Source organism: Chrysemys picta, chromosome 10 (assembly GCF_011386835.1).
Source record: "Chrysemys picta bellii isolate R12L10 chromosome 10, ASM1138683v2, whole genome shotgun sequence".
Classification (NCBI taxonomy): Eukaryota; Metazoa; Chordata; order Testudines; family Emydidae; genus Chrysemys; species Chrysemys picta.
The window spans coordinates 48,363,271-48,381,415 of NC_088800.1; the positions used below are offsets into that span (position 1 = coordinate 48,363,271).

Consider the following 18,145-nt stretch of genomic DNA (forward strand, 5'->3'; position numbering starts at 1 on the left):
TGGGAGAGTGGGGGGATTTTTGTTACAAATACTCTGGTCAGCACTAAGCAAGGCCTCAACAGCTCCTCCTGTAACACGGAGTAGCACAGAGACAGGCGGACCCATTGCAAAAAATCAGTTTGATGTAGAAACTCTTCTCTGTCTTAGGCTAGGTCTACACTACCCGCCTGAATCTGCGGCTAGAAATCGACCTCTCGGGGATCGATTTATCGCATCCCGTCGGGACGCGACAATCGATCCCCGAATCGATGCTCTTACTCCACCAGCGGAGGTGGGAGTAAGCGCCATCGACAGGAAGCTGCAGAGGTCGATTTTGCCACCGTCCTCACAGCGGGGTAAGTCGGCTGCGATACGTCGAATTCAGCTACGCTATTCATGTAGCTGAATTTGCGTATCTTAAATCGACTCCCCCCTGTAGTGTAGATGTAGCCTTAGACATGGTGTGGCCCAAAGGATCTCCCAGAGGTCAGTGAGATCACAGGAAGAGGGACTTTTCTCTGGGCATCACTGCCTCATGCCTAGTGTGTACAGATCATTTCAGAGCCACTATAGCTCCAGGACCTGTCAGCATTTGCATTAAAAAAGGGCTGTACCTCAGCCATGTTCATTTGCTTGGAGGAGCGACTTGGCCCAGAAGGCAGCATTAGTCCTGTCACAGCCCTCTCCCACCTCAGGTTTAATAGAGACATGCTTAGGAACTTGGGGAGGGATGGAGGGGCATAACCCTGAGCCATGGGGCTTGTTCGTGGGGCAGCATTATCAAGTTGATTGAAGTTGAACACAGGACACTCATTCATAAGCTTCTGGCATTTAACCCCACTCTCCCACTGCCTTTGTACTGTGACCTTCAGCAAGTCACTTCGGGTATGGCTATGCTGCAATGAGATACCCGCAGCTGGCCCATGCCAGCTGACCTGGGCTCACGAGGCTCAGGCTCCAGGGCTGTTTAATTGCAATGTAGATGTTCAGGCTTGGGCTGAAGCCTGAGCTCTGGGACCCTCCCACCTCGCAGGGTCCTAGAACCCAGGCTCCAACCTGAGCCCAAATGTCTACACACTACAATTAAAAGCCCCTTAGGCCAAGTCCCATGACCATGAGTCAGTCGTCACGGGCCAGCTGCAGGTGTCTAATTGCAGTGTAGACATACCCTTAAGCTCTCTTAGTTTCAGCTTCCCCATCAGTAAAATGAGGCTAATGTATACCTCTGTTATATGAGGTCTCATTTGTAAAAAGTAATGTTTGAGGATGTAAGTATATGCATGTTAAGTGTGATCTTTTCATAGCTTTTAAATTATTTAGTATTTTACATTGGCTGTAGTATGCAATTGTGAAATGAAAATACTGTGATTAACTAGCCACTATGTATATGTGCTTCTGCCATCTAGTGGATGAAATCAGAACTTCTCAATGATATACCATAGGCCCTATACCGCTAAGAGAAACTCACCTTCAGCACAAGTGGTAGAGGGCTTGTGGTTTTGGAGCAGGAGGTCTGAATTCTCTCCTTGCCATCACAGTGAAGGAAGGAGCAGCTGCTGTGATAACCTTAAAGTGGTAGGTTGTCACAGCCTGTTGCAAAATATACCTGCTTGAAGACAAACGACAGTATTGATATAGACAATGTTTTCATCAGGCACATGAGCTAAACCAGTAGTACTCATTAAGGTTTGGCCAACAAGCCAATTATCCCAAGGGGCACTGCCAAGGGCTGTGTCAGTGGCATCCTTGGCTGAGGCTGCTAAATAATTCCTCTCTTAAACAAGTCTGAACCAAAATCCCTTCCCCTAAAACTTGGGAAATGTTTGGCTCTGAATCCAAGCTTTGCAGCTCTGGCTGTTCTAAGCTGGGTGCAGGTTACCTAAACTGTCAAGCCCTATTAATAGAAGGAGGAAAAGGGTGGTCTAGTCTAACGGATAGGATCCTGGGACTAGGAGACTTCTGGCTCAGCTGTACACTTCCTTTGTGACCTTAAGCAAATAATTTAATCCACCCTAACCCCCGTTTCCCCATTGATCAAACAGTGGCTAGATAACACATCCCACTCTCACAGGGCTGTTGTGAGGATAAAATTCTTTAATGATTGTGAGGTGCTCAGATTCTATGGGGATGTGGGCCATATATAAACCCAGACAAATGAACGTGAAATGGGTTTTACACACTGAAGGAAACCTTGATCGGATCCATCCACTGAAAAGATCTTACCCAACAAACATGCCAACTTCTGGGCTGACAGTCACTGTGACTGGGGCGGTGTCTCTGGCATACCTCGGTATTTAATTTAATTTAATTTAACACTAATTTAACAACAGTATCCTTCTGTGTGCATCTCTCCTCTGGCTCCTTTCTACTCACAAGCTTTCCCCCAGGACTTGTTCCATCTTAAACTTCTTCTGCTGCTGGTTTATCATCAGACAAGAGCATAATAATGGACCATGCCACCACTTTCAGATTGGACTCATTTTCTATGGATTCCAACAGATTGACTTCTTTCAGTATCATTTCATGGCCTGAGGGCTCTGAATCCAGATTTCAGCCTCCTTTTCCCTACCCCAACCCCCCTTCCGTTTCTTTCTTTCTTCCATCCAAATTTACAATCCCTCATTTCCATTTTGCTCCACCCTCTCCCTAGAGACTTTGTTCTCTTGCCTGTATCATTGCATTGAAATTGTTCCATGTTTATTTCAAACATTTTGGCGGGCTATCACTCCAATGGAAATTTAATTAATTGCAGGGCTTGTGGACCTGGGACAATAGCGTCTGAAAAAAATAAAATCATTAGGAACGGCTTTTGCAAAGAAAGAAAGAAAGAAAGAAAGAAAGAAAGAAGTTTTATGCTATGCTGATGAACAGGCTAATAACAGCAACAACTGGGTAATGAGGAACGCATTCCCTGTATGTTTTCAGAGCTCTTAACAAACCTGTAATGCAATTCTATTGCATTGCTACAGACAAAAAAAGGGTTGGCTCAGATACACAGTGAGCCAAATTCTGAAGTTCTAAGTCAGGCAAAAATCCTGTTACAAAGTTAGATGATCAAATTATAAGAACCTTTCTTAAGATTGTACACAGCTCCATTGGCTTCATGCTCTGAATAAGGATGAAGTAAAAACTGAGCAGGGACATGAAATTTGGCCCTTTATGCATAATTTGATATTACTTAACTTATATTGTAAATACCATTTATAATTCAAACAACCTGCATCCTGATTAGATCTACCCAAGCTGGCATTTCCTGTTTAGCTCACCTCAGAACCACAGATTTGACAATCACATTTTCCAAGATAAATATTAGTCCTAGGGAGGTCAGATCCTATGTGCAAAAGGCTCATTGATTCAGTGTATTATTCATGTTGTGTTTATGTGTAAGAGAAAGGGGTTTGTTTACAAGTTGTGTTCATGTATATTTTACCATTTAATCAATCAGCAGTATATATATATTTCCCCAAACGGTTCTCAAAAATTAAACATCCTCCTTCTCTCAAATCACTGTGCACACCAGCAGCTGTCTGTGTGCTGAACTCCTCGCATCTGGACAACAATCACTCCAAATCAGCTTTTTCATTCTTTTTTTTTCTATTTCATTATATTTTCCTCAAATTCTAGTTGTTGATGGGGAAAGGGAGCCCACGCCTCATCCTTCTCTCGGCTCCGATTGGCTGAAAGTTTCCGAGCCCTGCTCCGATTGGAGAATCACAAATCATCTCCCTCCCCCCCCCAGTCCCCCGCGCATTCACCCCTTAGTCCACCGTAGTTGAATTTGACCAGCAATCTGTGGACACCTTAGTCAATTTCACTATAAGCCTCTTGGTCACTTTCATCTCCACTGCTTTCCCCCTGACTCTGAATAACAGCATCACTCCGGACTAGCAGGAAGAAGGAGGGAAATCCTGCTTTGCATCCTGACAACTTTTGCGGCGGAGGCCTGGGGAGATGGATGGCGGAGACATGCAGGCGTTAATTCCCCACGCACATTCCAGCATGCTGTCTGTTGGGGAAGGATTTACACTAGTCTCTGGCATTTGATTCCTCCTCCTTCTGCTTTCTTGGGAGACGAGATCTCAGAGAAGATGCCTTTGGTGCTGTGGGCTCTTTGCCTTGGTGTCCTGGACACGGTCCTTTGCAGTTACTCAGAAGACCAGTGCAGCTGGAGGGGGAGGTACGGACTTCGGTCCTCAATTAAAAATAAGTAACCATTGGCAAGGATCGCCAGAGATCGCACAGTGCTAAATGTGCCCTATGGTGGGAAACTATCTGCTTTGTCCAGAAACTCAGATAACTTTCTGTTAATAATGCAGCCTCAGATCCTCCAGCCCCATTGTCTTCAGTGGGAGTTTGGATGGCTGGATGGGTATTAATGAATAAAAGGCTGGTGCAGCAGAGTTTAGGGTGTCACTCTAAGAAAGGAGCTGGTGGATGGGATAGTGCATGTTCTGACTGAGCTGCTATAAGTATCAAGAGAGGGGGCCTGATTTTGTTCTCACTTATCCTGGTGTCAATCAGGAGTAAACCCACTGAAGTCAATGGTATAAAGGAGAGGAGCTTTTAACCAGAAGTTTGCATTTTTCTTACTAACCTGTGCCCAAGGCAATATTGAATTTCCAACTTTATGTTTGAGAAAAGGAAAATTCCAATTCTTGTGGCTGCCATTTTTAGTCAATTGAATTTAAGTTTCACAGAGCCTCTGGGGAAAATAGATTGCTTTCCCCTAAGGAGGTGATGGTTTGGGTTCTGTCCCCCATCCCCTGATTGCTATCAGAGGGGGAAAGTATCTCCCTCAAAGCTAGCTAGATGAAAGCTTACAAGGTTTTAACTTAAATCCAGTCTGAGAGAACAACATCCATCCTCCCAAACCGTGTCTCTGTGAGGGACAGCATCTTGTGTCCTCCGGCATAAGTTATGGTCTCTGCACCACATAAACCCTCCTGCTGGCTACCCCAGCTTCTCTGTGCTCCATAGTGGTGGGTTTTACTTGGTGTGCTGATTGTTTTATTGCATCCTTGGGCTGCAGGCTTCTCATTGTTTCTTTGCAAGGTGGAGGTGGGGAGAAAGGAGTAAAGAACTGAAAGTGCTGGAGTTTGTTTACTTTTTCTCATTTTTATGGCATGTCCCCTTGGAAGATCAAAGCTGCCCCCTAGAATTAAACAGTGATCTTACTCCCTGCAGTGTTACAGGGACAAGTGAGAGTTACAGACCTCTGCCACTTGCAGTTTCTTGATTCCCTGTCCTCCCAACCTGTTTTGCACTTCATAATAATATCAATAGTGAACAATAAAATCAGATGCAGCAGTAGCTGATCCTTTCCAAATACACCATGCTGCCTGCTTTCATAGGAAAATAACTCAAGTGAAAGCCTCAAAATAAAAAGCCTCTGATCAGCCTGCTTTAATACATGAGCCAAATTGCTCTTTGACATGATTTTGTTGTGAGGTTGCAGAACTCCCATGCCAAGGAGCCATTTAAAACCACAAACATTGTTCAGAGCTGAGAGCAAAGCAAGGTTTGTCAAGCAGTTACTATAAGAGCCCTGGGGCTTGGAACACCTTTTCATTGTGTGGGTACAGTGCCTATAGGGTGACCAGACAGCAAATGTGAAAAATCGGGACAGGGGGTGGAGGGTAATAGGAGCCTATATAAGAAAACGACCCAAAAATCGGGACTGTCCCTATAAAATCGGGACATCTGTCACCCTAAGTGCCTAGGACAGTGGGGCCTGACTGAGGCCTCCAAGCCATGCTGAAGTACCAACATGGAAGGAGGCTGGATTGTCTTGGATGGTTTAGACACAACAAATCCTGTATCTTGGTAAGGGGTTAGACTATCTGACCCTTGCGGTCCCTTTGAAACCTATGGTTCTATATGATGAGAGACAACCTAACTGCTGTGAAAATGCCTTTGCAGATAGGAGAGCTAGACCTACAGATGGCAGCACCATGGGCACTTTAAAAAACATCCGCAAGATAGTTCAGTGGCAGCATCTGTTTCTCAGTGTTTTTGCCTATGTGCAATTCTACAGATGAGTTAACTACAAAGGAGCAAAAACAGGTCAAGTGACTGTCACTGGTTCAGTTTGGATTAAAGACCTATGCCCTTCCACCTCCTGCTGAGATTTTTGCTTGCTTACCAGTGCGATAGTGCAAAGAATGGACAAGTATGCATATTGTTACACTCTTACTGCTCCAAAAGCTTTGGAACTACTTTGGAAAAGTTTGGCTGTTGTTTTTACAGCAGAGATTTAACAGAATCAGTAGCCTCCAAAAGGTTTCCAAATAAATGACTTGGTCCCTCTTTTGGATCATATGTGAATATCTAGTGAATGACTGAACTAGTTTTTCCTGCCAGGCTGTAACTGTGTGGATTTCACTGTTTGTTATGGAGCCTGGCTGCAGATTCACAATTTTGGGGGACCAACCTGGGCAGATATTTCTCTCCCTCCTTTCCCTGGTCAAAGACTCAACCTATATTACAATAGAACACTGGGGAAGACTTGCTGGCTGGTAGACTGCAAGCCCTACTAGCTTAATGTATGCACTTTCTCAAACTACTCAGAGTTGGGCTGGGTCAGTCCTTGGACGGGAGACCCCATTTAAAAAAACCTAAAGATTATTCTTCTTTCTTAAGCCTCTTAGCACCTTTGAGATAAGATGGCAAACCAAGATCCTAGCCATTTGTTCTCATTAATGATCCCCTGGCATTCTTGGTCAGCATTAAGTGTGTACGGACCAAATTCCAAAGCAGGTAATTAGTGTTTGCCTTCCAAAATCTTACCTATAGTTTAAATCAGATACAGCTACAGTTTTCTGGACTTCAACTAACAGCACACAGTAACACTACAGCTTAGCAACTGCTGTGTTTCATATCAAAGGTATTTCAATACAGGTGTGAAGTGCTCCTTATATATCCCTGCCTGCTTTGAGTTCTTTGGGTGGAAAGAACTATAGAACAACACAGTAGTTTTATTATATTTTTTTTGTTTTGTTTAAAAAACAAAGAAACAGGAGGTAGAATGGATAGGGCACTAAACTGTGACTGGTTCTATTCCTGTCTCTGCTACTTGGCAAGTCACATCCCTGCTCTGTGCCTTGGTTTCCCCTCAAATCCTTTGCCTGTCTTCTCTACTGCAAGCACTTTCGGGCAGAGACTGTATCTTGCTATGTGTCTGTATAATGGTCCCAGCTGGGTGCCCTATACATTAGTGCATGCTGCCTCTCAGAGCCTCCATTCTGTTTGCACATATGGGATTCTAATGTATCTTCATTTGCATTACAGATAAAATATGATCTTGTGGGTCAGGAACGTGATTAGGAGCTGAGCTGCCTAGGTCGTGCTACAGGCTCATGGTGTGACCTTGCACAAGTCTCTCTGTGCCTCACTTTACCCATCTGATCCACCTCATTGTGGGGGAAAGGGGACCGATGATTAATTACTTGATTGCTTATCCTTAGCTAAAAAGGGCTATCAAACATCAAAGGAGAGATACAATCCTGGAGCCTTAAAATTCTGCCTTCCCTGCAGGGGAATGTCACTGAAGGACACCGAGTTCCTGTACCAAACGGTTGTTCCAGGCAGGGGCGGCTCTATGTATTTTGCCGCCCCAAGCACGGCAGTCAGGCAGCCTTCAGCGGCATGCCTGTGGGAGGTCCACCGGTCCCACGCCTTCGGCGTACCCACCGCCAAATTGCCGCCGAAACTGCACTCATGGCGACCAGCAGGCCGCCCCCCCCCCCCCCCCCCCCGCGGCTTGCCGCCCCAGGCACGCGCTTGATGCGCTGGTGCCTGGAGCCGCCCCTGGTTCCAGGCCTGCAGGGAGGGGCTAGGTTAAGGCTCCAGGAGAGGCTATAACTTCTAAACATTAGCATGGAGAAAAGTGGAGGCCATAGGCCATCCTCCAGCAAGGGGGATTCCCCCCTGCACTCTCTGTTGTTTATTCTGTGCACACTCCGCGTGCCTAGAGATGTATACAAGGCAGCAGCATAGTAGAGCAGCAGGATTACTTTGCCCAGAGCAAGTATCTGCAGGCCTGCTGCTCAACTAAATTTACTCTGAAAGGCCTCAAATCTCTTCTTGCACAACAGGTGAGAGCAGAGGAAAAGCAGAGTAAATCCCATCTTGGATTCAGGAGAAAGCTGGGCTTTAATTTGTAAAAGACAACAGGAGGGCGCAGGGGCAAGCTATTCCCAGAGCCCCCACAACCTGCCCTCCCCTGAGAGCTCCCTCTGATGGACACCTCTTAGGACGGCTGTGTGGGGCTCCAGCCTTCTCTGTCGCTTCTCAGCCAAACCCCTCGGGTTCACCTTTGAGTAAGGGGAATACTATACATTGCCATTTATTCTGGAAGGAAAGGCTTGCTGACCAGGGCCCCATGCAGACTCCCTGTACCGAGCTTCTGTCCTTTCAGTTAGGAAAGCAAAAGCCAGGAGACAACAAAAACTCCCGAGTGGTGTGTGAGGCCTGGGATATGCAGGGGATCAGACTAGATCTGGTGGCCACTTCCGGCCCCAAACTCAATGATTATGACAAAACCTTAGGCCAACAATGTCACAGAGGCCAGTGATTTGTAGGTACTCTCTAGAGGCACCTTGAACCAGGAGGTGCTGAGCATCCACAAGTGAAATCTCTACAAGCTGCTGGGGCCCAGTAGCTCAGACAATAAAGTGCAAGATATTAGCCCCCCGTGCCCCCCCCCAAAAAAAACCTGAGGGCCTCCCCTCACAATCAGAGGCCAGGCTTGAAAATTCTGGCCATGGGAGGGAGGAGTTTGGTAGTGGCCAGGCAGCCAAAAAGAGGAGAGGTCTTAGGAAAAGAGGAGCTGCATGTCCATCTCTTGGGAGGATCAGGCATAATTTGGATAAAGAAGAGCATGAGACGTCCAGGCCTGGAGCCTGGTATGCCATATATTCAAGCTTAGTGGTGTCTTTGGTTGGGAGATGCTGATATAATAGGCATTCCAAACCCATTGGAATAGGAGCAGCTTCATTTCCTGGAGCCTTTGCACCTCATAATGCTGAATCTTGGCAGGGGGTTAGACTAGCTGACTCTTGCAGTCCCTTCTAGCCTAGGATTCTATGATTGTCATGCTGCTTCTGCAGCGAGGTAGAGAAAGGGGCCCCCAGCTCTGCGTTTGCGTCTGAACTTCACCAAAGCATCAGGGTGTCCGGAGCCAAGGTCTGGGTTCAGCACCCAGAGAAAAATGGGGAACAGCTAAGAAGTTTGGAAGGGGGGGTGGATTTGGGGATCCAAGGTCTGACTCAGGTCCATCTCCACCTGGAACAGGTGATTTCCAAGCTGGTTGCATAGTAATTGAGCAGGCTGCTCCTCGAGGAAGGAGCAAGTAGGCATGAAGCCAGCCCAGAACTGGAGGAGGAAGACAAGAGGAGCAGTCAGGAGAGTAGGAGGACTTGTGGCACCTTAGAGACTAACAAATTTATTAGAGCATAAGCTTTCGTGGACTATAGCCCACTTCTTCGGATGCATAACGAAGAATATGCATCCGAAGAAGTGGGCTATAGTCCACGAAAGCTTATGCTCTAATAAATTTGTTAGTCTCTAAGGTGCCACAAGTCCTCCTGTTCTTCTTTTTGCGGATACAGACTAACACGGCTGCTACTCTGAAACCAGTCAGGAGAGTGTTCAGCCTGACTCTTTGTTACCAGCCATACTCCGACATTCTCGCTCCGTCATGGAGTGCCCCAGTCACTAAGACCCAGATCCTGCAAGGGAGTTAAGCGCTTAACTCCCACTCAAATCAATGGGATGTAAGCACCTAACTTAAATACCTTGGAGGATCAGGGCCTAATCCTACTCCCAAGGCTCTTGGGCAAGTGGGGTCAGTGCTGGTAGCTGTGGCCATTGGATGCTAGTTTAATCTGCTGCATGGTGGGGTCATTGGGAGCTGAAGTGCCCAGGAGCATGCTGGGATAGAGAGCCTTGTGCCAAAGGGCTAGTACAGTGGTTCTCAACCCGGGGCCTGGGGCCACATGCAGCCCAATTAGCATACAGCTGTGGCCCAGCTCAGCTGTGTGCTAAAGGCCACCCGCATGCCAGAGTCTGCCAGGTTCCCAGCGCGGAGGGATCTGGGCTGCCCCACCACCTAGCACAGCGGGGTCAGGGTAAGAGCTGCCATCCCGCCCCACATGGTGGGAGTCCAGGGTTTGGGCTGCCAGCTGGCCCCACGGGGTCGTGAGCCTGGGGCAGCTGCCTGGCCCCGCAAACTCTAGGGTCCAGGGCAGCTATGGGGCGGGGTCCAGGGTCGGGGCAGCCAGCCCACCCTGCGTGGCAGGGATTGGGGTCGGGGCAGCCAGCCCGTCCCACACAGCAGGGGTCCGGGGTCGAGGCAGGCGGCCGGCTCTGTGAGCTCTGGGGTCCAGGGCAGCCAGCCGGCCCCGGTCCAGGGAAGCTGTGCAGCAGGGGTCCAGGATGGGAGTCCGTCTTGCCCTGCAGGGTCCAGGGCTGCCGGCCCGGCCCCACAAGCTCCAAGGTTCAGGGCGGCCGCGCGGCAAGGGTCTGGGGTGGGCAGCTGGCCCAATGCAGCAGGGGTCCGGGGTCCAGGTCGGGGTCCAGGCTGCCGCTGCCCTGCCACCTGGCCCCTGCGGCCCAGCTAACACATTGTGGGCCATATATGCGGCCCACAATGTATAATAAGTTGAGGAGAACCACTGGGCTAGCACTATGGTAACATTAGTTTGTTCTCCCCTTGCAGTGGCCTGTCCCAGGAATCAGGCAGCGTGGAGCAGATCTCTCTACACTGTGCTGAGGGCTCACTGGAGTGGCTGTATCCAGCTGGGGCTTTACGCCTCAGCCTCTCCCCCCGCCTCCCCATGAGCACTGCAGCCAAAGGGAAGAGCCCCAGACAGGTCACCACCTGTATCAAGCCCTCCAGCACTTTCCGAGGAGCTCAGATCTATCTGGAGAGGAATGGGATCCTGGAGCTGCTGCTGTCTGAAGCAGATGCATCCCTCCGCCCCAGGGTACACTGCTTCAGCTGGCTGCCCCAGGAGAAAGTAGCACTGTTCCTTCAGTCTACCCTGCACCAGGACATCAGCCGTCGGATCGCTGCCTTCCGCTATGAGCTGCGGGGAGACTGGAACTCACGCCTCTCACTGCCCTCCAGCAACCTCAGCATGGAAGGTAAATAGCTAGTGGCATGGCTTCACAGGGTGCAAATGTAACACTGACAGACCCTGGTCATCTGCGGGTGGGATCGAACCTGGGACCTCTGGAGCTAAATGCATGAGCCGCTACTGCATGAGCTAAAAGCCATACAGCTGTTAGCTAAGTCTGTAAAGAAGACTCATTAATCTCTCTCTCTAAGTGGCCTCTAGAGGGAACAGAACACCCCACCCAGGAGGTGTGTGGGTTACACCACGACTATTAACCAATTTCGCTGCTAATCCGTATTGGCCTCCTGTCCTGTTCTGTGACTTTGCCAGGCTCCTTCCTCACTGGGCAAGGATGGTGAGATCCACCATAGCAGTGCCCTCCTGACACAAGCTGCTGCTCCAGCAGGATAAGATTCCTTACTGCATTGTTCTACCAGGGCCAGCTGAAAATCTAGGCTTGTGCACATCCTTTTAGAGAGGGAGGCTTGCTGGAGCAGGGCACAAGGACCCAGGACTTCTGGGCTCTATTCCTGATTCTGACACTGACTCACTGTGTAACCTTGGGCAAATTGCTTCACCTCTTTGTACTTCAGCTTCCCTCTCTGTAAAATCAGGGTACCACTGCTGACGTACCTTACAGGATAATTAGTTAATAACAGGCCAGTCCTCAAGGCCTTACTTAGTTTGTGCTCAGGCAAAATTCTCCTTGATTATTGAAGACAATGGGAAGTTTTGCATGAGTCAGGTGCCAGGATTGGGCCCATTGTTGACAGCGATAGCAGGACCCTGAGCCACGTGGCTGTTACACAGTAGGAGCTCTTTGATCAGTGGGAATCTTCTTGGGTGTCTTGCAGCTCCAGGCTGCAAAGAGGCATAAGCCGCAGGAGGTTCCAGCCACTGGATGCTAAAGGACCCGCATCATGTGGGCCTCCTGTCGGGGACAGGGAGAGGACAGTAACCCAAGCTGGCCTCTCTGCCTGAGCATGTTCAGAAAGCGAAGCCAGGAGCCAGAGGAGGATCGCAAAGCAGCTCCTATCGGCATGTTTAATCGGCACCATCTCGCCTCATGGCTGAGCTAACAAAAGTCCACTGTGGGGTCCGCGAGAGACATCCTTGCCATTCAGCCACCCCAGAGATAAGGGGCTCTCCTGGTCACCATGGCAACCCAGGCATTCCCCCCACAGGAACTGCAAGGGCTGCTCTCTCGCAGCGCCCTGGGAACCCTAAACATGGGATTAGTGTGACTGTTTTTTCAGGAGAGGGGATTTGGAAAGAAGTAGCCTGGCCCTGCAGCAATGGTTCTCTTCCCCCTCTTCACCTTTCCAGCCATAGGAACAGCCTCCAATGGCAGCAGAGCTGGCCCCTGGTCAGGGAAAGAGCACAAAGATCTGGAAGCTGTGGGCTGGGTGAATTAGCAGTATGTTGCCACAGAGCTAGCAACAGGCCAAGCATCCCTTCCCTGCCTGGGGAGCTAGTCTGTCCTAGTCAGGTTCATCACCCCATGTAAAGGTACCATAACACCAACACCTGCCACAAGGACTTGTCTGGGAACCTCGAGCCTAGATACAACCTAAGCCTGTCTGCATAAGAGGACAGAAACCGACTGTTGAATCCCAGGCACCTTGAACACTGGGAAAGTTCTCCTCCCGCTCTGGGTTCTCAGCCCTAAAGCTCAGCAGTGTTTGAACCAGGGAGGCACATGCATGTCGTAGGGGTCATCCAGACCAAGGGAAACTTGGGCTCAAGCCAAATCCCTGGCTCCATCTCTAGCCTCACAGAAGGAGAGTATGTCATTGCCTTCCTCCACCGCCAGCTGTAAGTCACTGTGTATTTCCGATTATTAAAGAACACTGGGGTTGGGGTAGAGGAAACATTTCCCCTTAGTGAGAAATAGCATTCATGGTCCTGTTCAGAATGTCCCAAGAATGGCTGGAGCTGCCCCTCTCCCATCATGGCTGTCACCAGTTCAGTTTCAAAGGGACTGGTTTGAGGTTAACAGATGGTTAGTGCTGCTATGGAGCACATTTGGCTCTTACCTCCCAGTTTGTACAGGTAGTTTCTTCAATAGAAGAGCCTCCTCCTCAAAGGGCACACAGTGGTCCCGTGAGTGTGCTCTGAGTCAGGGACTCTGTATTCTGTTCCCAGGGCAAGTCATTGAACTGCTCGGTTTCCCGCTCTCTGCACTGGGGATGCCAACAATGAACTACCATACAGGGGAGGGGCAAGGCTACATGAATTGCTGTTTGTAAAGCACTTTAGATTGACAGACTGGGGGAAGGATAAACTGTACTGGGAGGAAGGCTGGTCTTGTGCTTAACACAGCACGCTGAGAGTCGGTTCAATTCCTGGCTCTGCCACAGACTCCTCGGCTGACCTTGGGCAAGTCATTTAAGCAGGGCCGCCCAGAGGATTCAGGGGACCTGGGGTCTTTGGCGGCGGGGGGTCCCTGCCGCTGAATTGCCGCCGAAGACCCGGCACTTCGGAGGCGGGTCCCGGGGCGGAAGGACACTCCACCGCCGAATTGCAGCCAAAGACCCGCAGCGGAAGAAGCTCTGGGGGCCCGGGCCCTGCGAGAGTTTTCCAGGGTCTCCGGAGAGAGTGAAGGACCCCACTCCAGGGGCCCCAAAAAACTCTAATGGGGGCCCCTAAGGAGCCTGGGGCAAATTGCCCCACTTGCCCCCCCCCCTCTGGTCGGCCCTGCATATAAGCACTTTGTTCCCCAGCTGTAAAGCAAGGGTGGTCATGCTTGCTTTCTCCCTCTCCTTGTCGATCCTGTCTGTTTAGCCTGTAACTGCTTTAGGTTAGGGCTGTCTCTTGCTATGCGTACATACAGCACCTAGCAGAAAGAGGGGTCTGTGAACATAAGAACGGCCATACTGGGTCAGACCAAAGGTCCATCTAGCCCAGTATCCTGTCTTCCGCCAATGCCAGTTGCCCCAAAGGGAATAGACAGAACAGGTAATCACCAAGTGATCCATCCCCTGTCGTCCATTCCCAGCTTCTGGCAAACAGAAGCTAGGGACACCATCCCCGACCCATACTGGCTAATAGGCATTGATGGACCTATCCTCCATGAATTTATCTAGTTCTTTTTTGAACCCTGTTATAGTCTTAGCCTTCACAATATCCTCTGGCAAGGAGTTCCATGGGTTTACTGTGCATTGTGTGAAAAATACTTCTTTTTGTTTTAAATCTGAGGCCTATTAATTTCATTTGGTGACCCCCTAGTTCTTGAGTTATGAGAAGAAGTAAATAACACTTCCTTACTTTCTCCACACCAGCCATGATTTTATAAACCTCTATCCTATCCCCCCTTAGTCGTCTCTTTTCCAAGCTGAAAAGTCCCAGTTTTATTAATCTGTCCTCATATGGCAGCAGTTCCATATCCCTAATCATTTTTGTTGCTCTTTTCTGAACTTTTTCCTATTACAATATATTTTTTTTTGAGCTGGGGCGACCATATCTGCATGCAGTATTCAAGATATGGGCGTACCATGGATTTATATAGAGGCAATATGATATTTTCTGTCTTATTATTTATCTATCCCATTCTTAATAATTCCCAACATTCTGTTCACTTTTTTGACTGCTGCTGCACATTGAGTGGATGTTTTCAGAGAAATATCCACAACTCTCTTTCTTGAGTGGTAAAAGCTAATTTAGACCCCATCATTTTATATGTATGGTTGGGATTATGTTTTCCGATGTGCATTACTTCGCTTTTATCAACATTGCATTTCATCTGCCATTTTGTTGCCCAGTCACCCAGTTTTGTGAGATCTTTTTGTAGCTCTTCGCAGTGTGCTTGGGACTTAACTATCTTGAGTAGTTTTGTATCATCTGCAAATTTTGCCACCTCACTGTTTACCCCTTTTTCCAGATCATTTATGAATATGTTGAATAGGACTGGTCCCAACACAGACCCCTGGGGGACACCACTATTTACCTCTCTCCCTTCTGAAAACTGACCATTTATTCCTACCCTTAGTTTCCTATCTTTTAACCAGTTACCAATCCATGAGAGCACCTTCCCTCTCATCCCATGACAACTTACTTTACTTAAGAGCCTTTGGTGAGAGACCTTGCCAAAGGCTTTCTGAAAATCTAAGTACACTATATCCACTGGATCCCCCTAATCCACATGCTTGTTGACCCCCTCAAAGAATTCTAGTAGATTGGTGAGGCATGATTTCCCTTTACAAAAAAACATGTTGACTCTTCCCCAACGAGTTATGTTCATCCATGTGTCTGACCATTTTATTCTTTACTATAGTTTCAAACAGTTTGCCTGGTACTGAAGTCAGGTTTACCAGCCTGTAATTGCCAGGATCACCTCTGGAGCCCTTTTTAAAAATTGGCATCATATTAGCTATTCTCCAGTCATTTGGTACAGAAGCTGATTTAAATGATAGTAGTTCTGCAATTTCACATTTGAGTTCCTTCTGAACTCTTGGGTGAATACCATCTGGGCCTGGTGACTTATTACTGTTTAGTTTATCAATTTGTTCCAAAACCTCCTCTAATGACACCTCAATCTGGGACAGATGCTCAGATTTGTCACCTAAAAAGAATGGCTCAGGTTTAGGAATCTCCCTCACGTCCTCAGCCATGCAAAGAATTCATTTCGTTTCTCCATAATGGCCTTATCGTCCTTGAGTGCTTCTTTAGCATCTCGATCGTCCAATGCCCCACTGGTTGTTTAGCAGGCTTCACTGTGACCCAAGGACCACTTGATGCCAACTGACAGAGGTTGCAGAGGGAGTGCATAATAATACTACTAGAAATTGGAGATCAGGCAGGGCCAAAATTCATGTGTGTGTGGACTGCCCAGCCTGCAACTCAGGTGTACACAGCTTGGAACATCCCACCAGACAGCCCTTACAGGAAAGATACTACAGTACTGTAGGATGATGGGGCAGAACACATCAGCCTATGAGTGTGTTTTTGGGAGGGCACCATGCCACAGAAATGAAGCAAGTGTACGAAGTTTTCCATGGGGAACATGATACACAAAAGCTGTGTGGTCTAGTGACTTGAATTTAGGGCTAATAGTCAAGAATTTGTGAGCTCAGTTCTTGCACTCTGCTGCCAATTCACTGTGTTGCTTTGGGCAAGTCACTTTACTTCTCTTTGCTGCCAAATGGAATAATGCTTCCCTGGGTCCTTGGGAAGGGAGATGCAAAGATAAATTAATGCTTGAGAAATATGAATGCTAAATATTATTCCTCTTTTGGCCAAGTAGTGTATGGCCCAAGCAGGGTTAGCCCATGAGATCCAGGGCTGCCCAGAGGGTGGGGGAGCAAGTAGGGCAATTTGCCCCAGGCCCCGCAGGGGCCCCGCGAGCCCTGGCTGAGAATCCCTTCCCTGGCTACTCACCCGGCGGTGGTCTGGGTCTTTGGCTGCACTTTGGCGGTGGGCCCTTCAGTGCTGCCAAAGACGCCGAGCGAGTGAAGGACCCGCCGCCGCCGCTGACTCAGAGCGCCACCCGGTGAGTACAAGCGCTGCAGCGGGTGGTGCCTTTTTTTTATGTCCGCTCCTCCCCTTTGCCCCAGGTCCCCTGAATCCTCTGGGAGGCCCTGATGAGATCTGGCAAAGCTCAGAGAGGGTTATGAACAGCAGTTAGTCCTGTTGCACCTGCCCATCCTCATGGCCTCAGCCCAGGGGGCAGCCTGGCTCAAACAGATGTGCACCCCAACTTAAGGATTTCTTTCAGTCTCTGCTCCAGAGTGTGAACTCCAGGGGCAGAGGGATGGGCAGTGGTGTCTTGACTTGTTTTTCTGGTTCTGGCGGCTAGAGCACCAATTCTGAAATGTGCTTTCTCTGGTCTCTTAACTCCTTATGCCGGGGTGGGCAAACTTTTTGGCCCGAGGGCCACATCTGCATGGGGAAATTGCTTGTAGGGCCATGAGTGTATGGCTGGGGCAGGGGCTTGGGTGCGGGAGGGAGTGCGGCGTGTGGGAAGGGGTGCGGTGTGCAGGAAGGGGCTCAGGGCAAGAAGTTGGGGCAGAGGAGGGGTATGAGGTGTACAAGGGGGCTCAGGGAAGGGGGTTGGGGTGAAGGAGGGAATGCACAGTACGGGGTGGGCTCAGGGCAGTGGTGCAGGGAGGGTGCAGGGTGGGCTCAGGGCAGGGGTTTGGAATGCAGAAGAGGTGCAGAGTGAGGCAGGGTGCTCAGAGCATGGGGTTGGGGTGCAGGCGGGGGGCTCAGGGCAGGGAGTTGGGGTGCAGGGTGCAGGAGGGGTTTGGAGTGCTGGCTCCGGCCCAGCGCCGTTTACCTGGAGTGGCTCCAGGGTGGCAGTGGCATGCAACGGCCCTGGCCCTGACCCCACACTGCTCCGGCCCCTGGGGCGGGTTGGGGGCAGAGAGCTCCACATACTGCCCTTGCCTGTGGGTACCTCCCCCGAAGCTCCCATTGGCCGCGGTTCCCCATTCTTGGCCAATGGGAGCTTCGGGGGAGGTACCCACAGGCAAGGGCAGTGCGCTGAGCCCTCTGCCCCCCCTCTCCAGGGGCGGCAGGGACGTGGTGCCGACTGCTTCTGGGAGCGGCGCAGCACAGCGCCACGGAGGTGGCAATCCTATGGGCCGGCTCCAAAGCCCTGAGGGGCTGGATCCGGACCGCGGGCTGTAGTTTGCCCACCCCTGCCTTATGCTCTCTGGAGGGGCAGTGGAGCAGTCTAAACAGTGCCTTACACCAGAGGTTTTCAGTCTTTTTCTTTCTGAGGCCCCCATAACATGCTATAAAAACTCCACAGCCCATATGTGTCACAACAACTGGTTTTCTGCATATAAAAGTCAGTGTTAGGGGAAGCAAGCAGGGCCACATCACAGAGGACCCCGTGAAGGTAAGTTGCTCAGGCTTCAGCTTCAGGCCCAAGTGGCAGGACTTGGAGCCCTGGGCTTCAGCCCCATGCAGTGGGGCTTCAGCCTTCTGCCTTGGGCCCCCGCAAGTCTAATGCCAGCCCTGCTTAGTGGGCCCCCTGAAACCTGCTCACAGCCCCACAGGGGGCCCTGGACCCCTGGTTGAGAACCAGTCTTGCACAGCCATTTGCT

The 18,145-nt window shown here is 49.6% G+C and overlaps 1 protein-coding gene across 2 annotated transcripts in view; it reads left to right on the plus strand.

The window, feature by feature from the left end:
* The first annotated feature begins 3,699 nt into the window (after positions 1-3,699).
* METRN (meteorin, glial cell differentiation regulator) overlaps positions 3,700-18,145 on the plus strand; it is a 34,020-nt gene continuing 19,574 nt past the window's right edge. Inside the window, exons 1-2 of one of the 2 annotated variants that reach the window (XM_005284664.4) lie at positions 3,700-4,156; positions 10,697-11,124. In XM_005284664.4, the coding sequence (XP_005284721.3) occupies positions 4,068-4,156; positions 10,697-11,124 (517 nt within the window). In that variant the 5' untranslated portion in view covers positions 3,700-4,067. The remainder of the gene's footprint in view (positions 4,157-10,696; positions 11,125-18,145) is intronic. The other variant, XM_065559746.1, reaches the window with a different exon arrangement.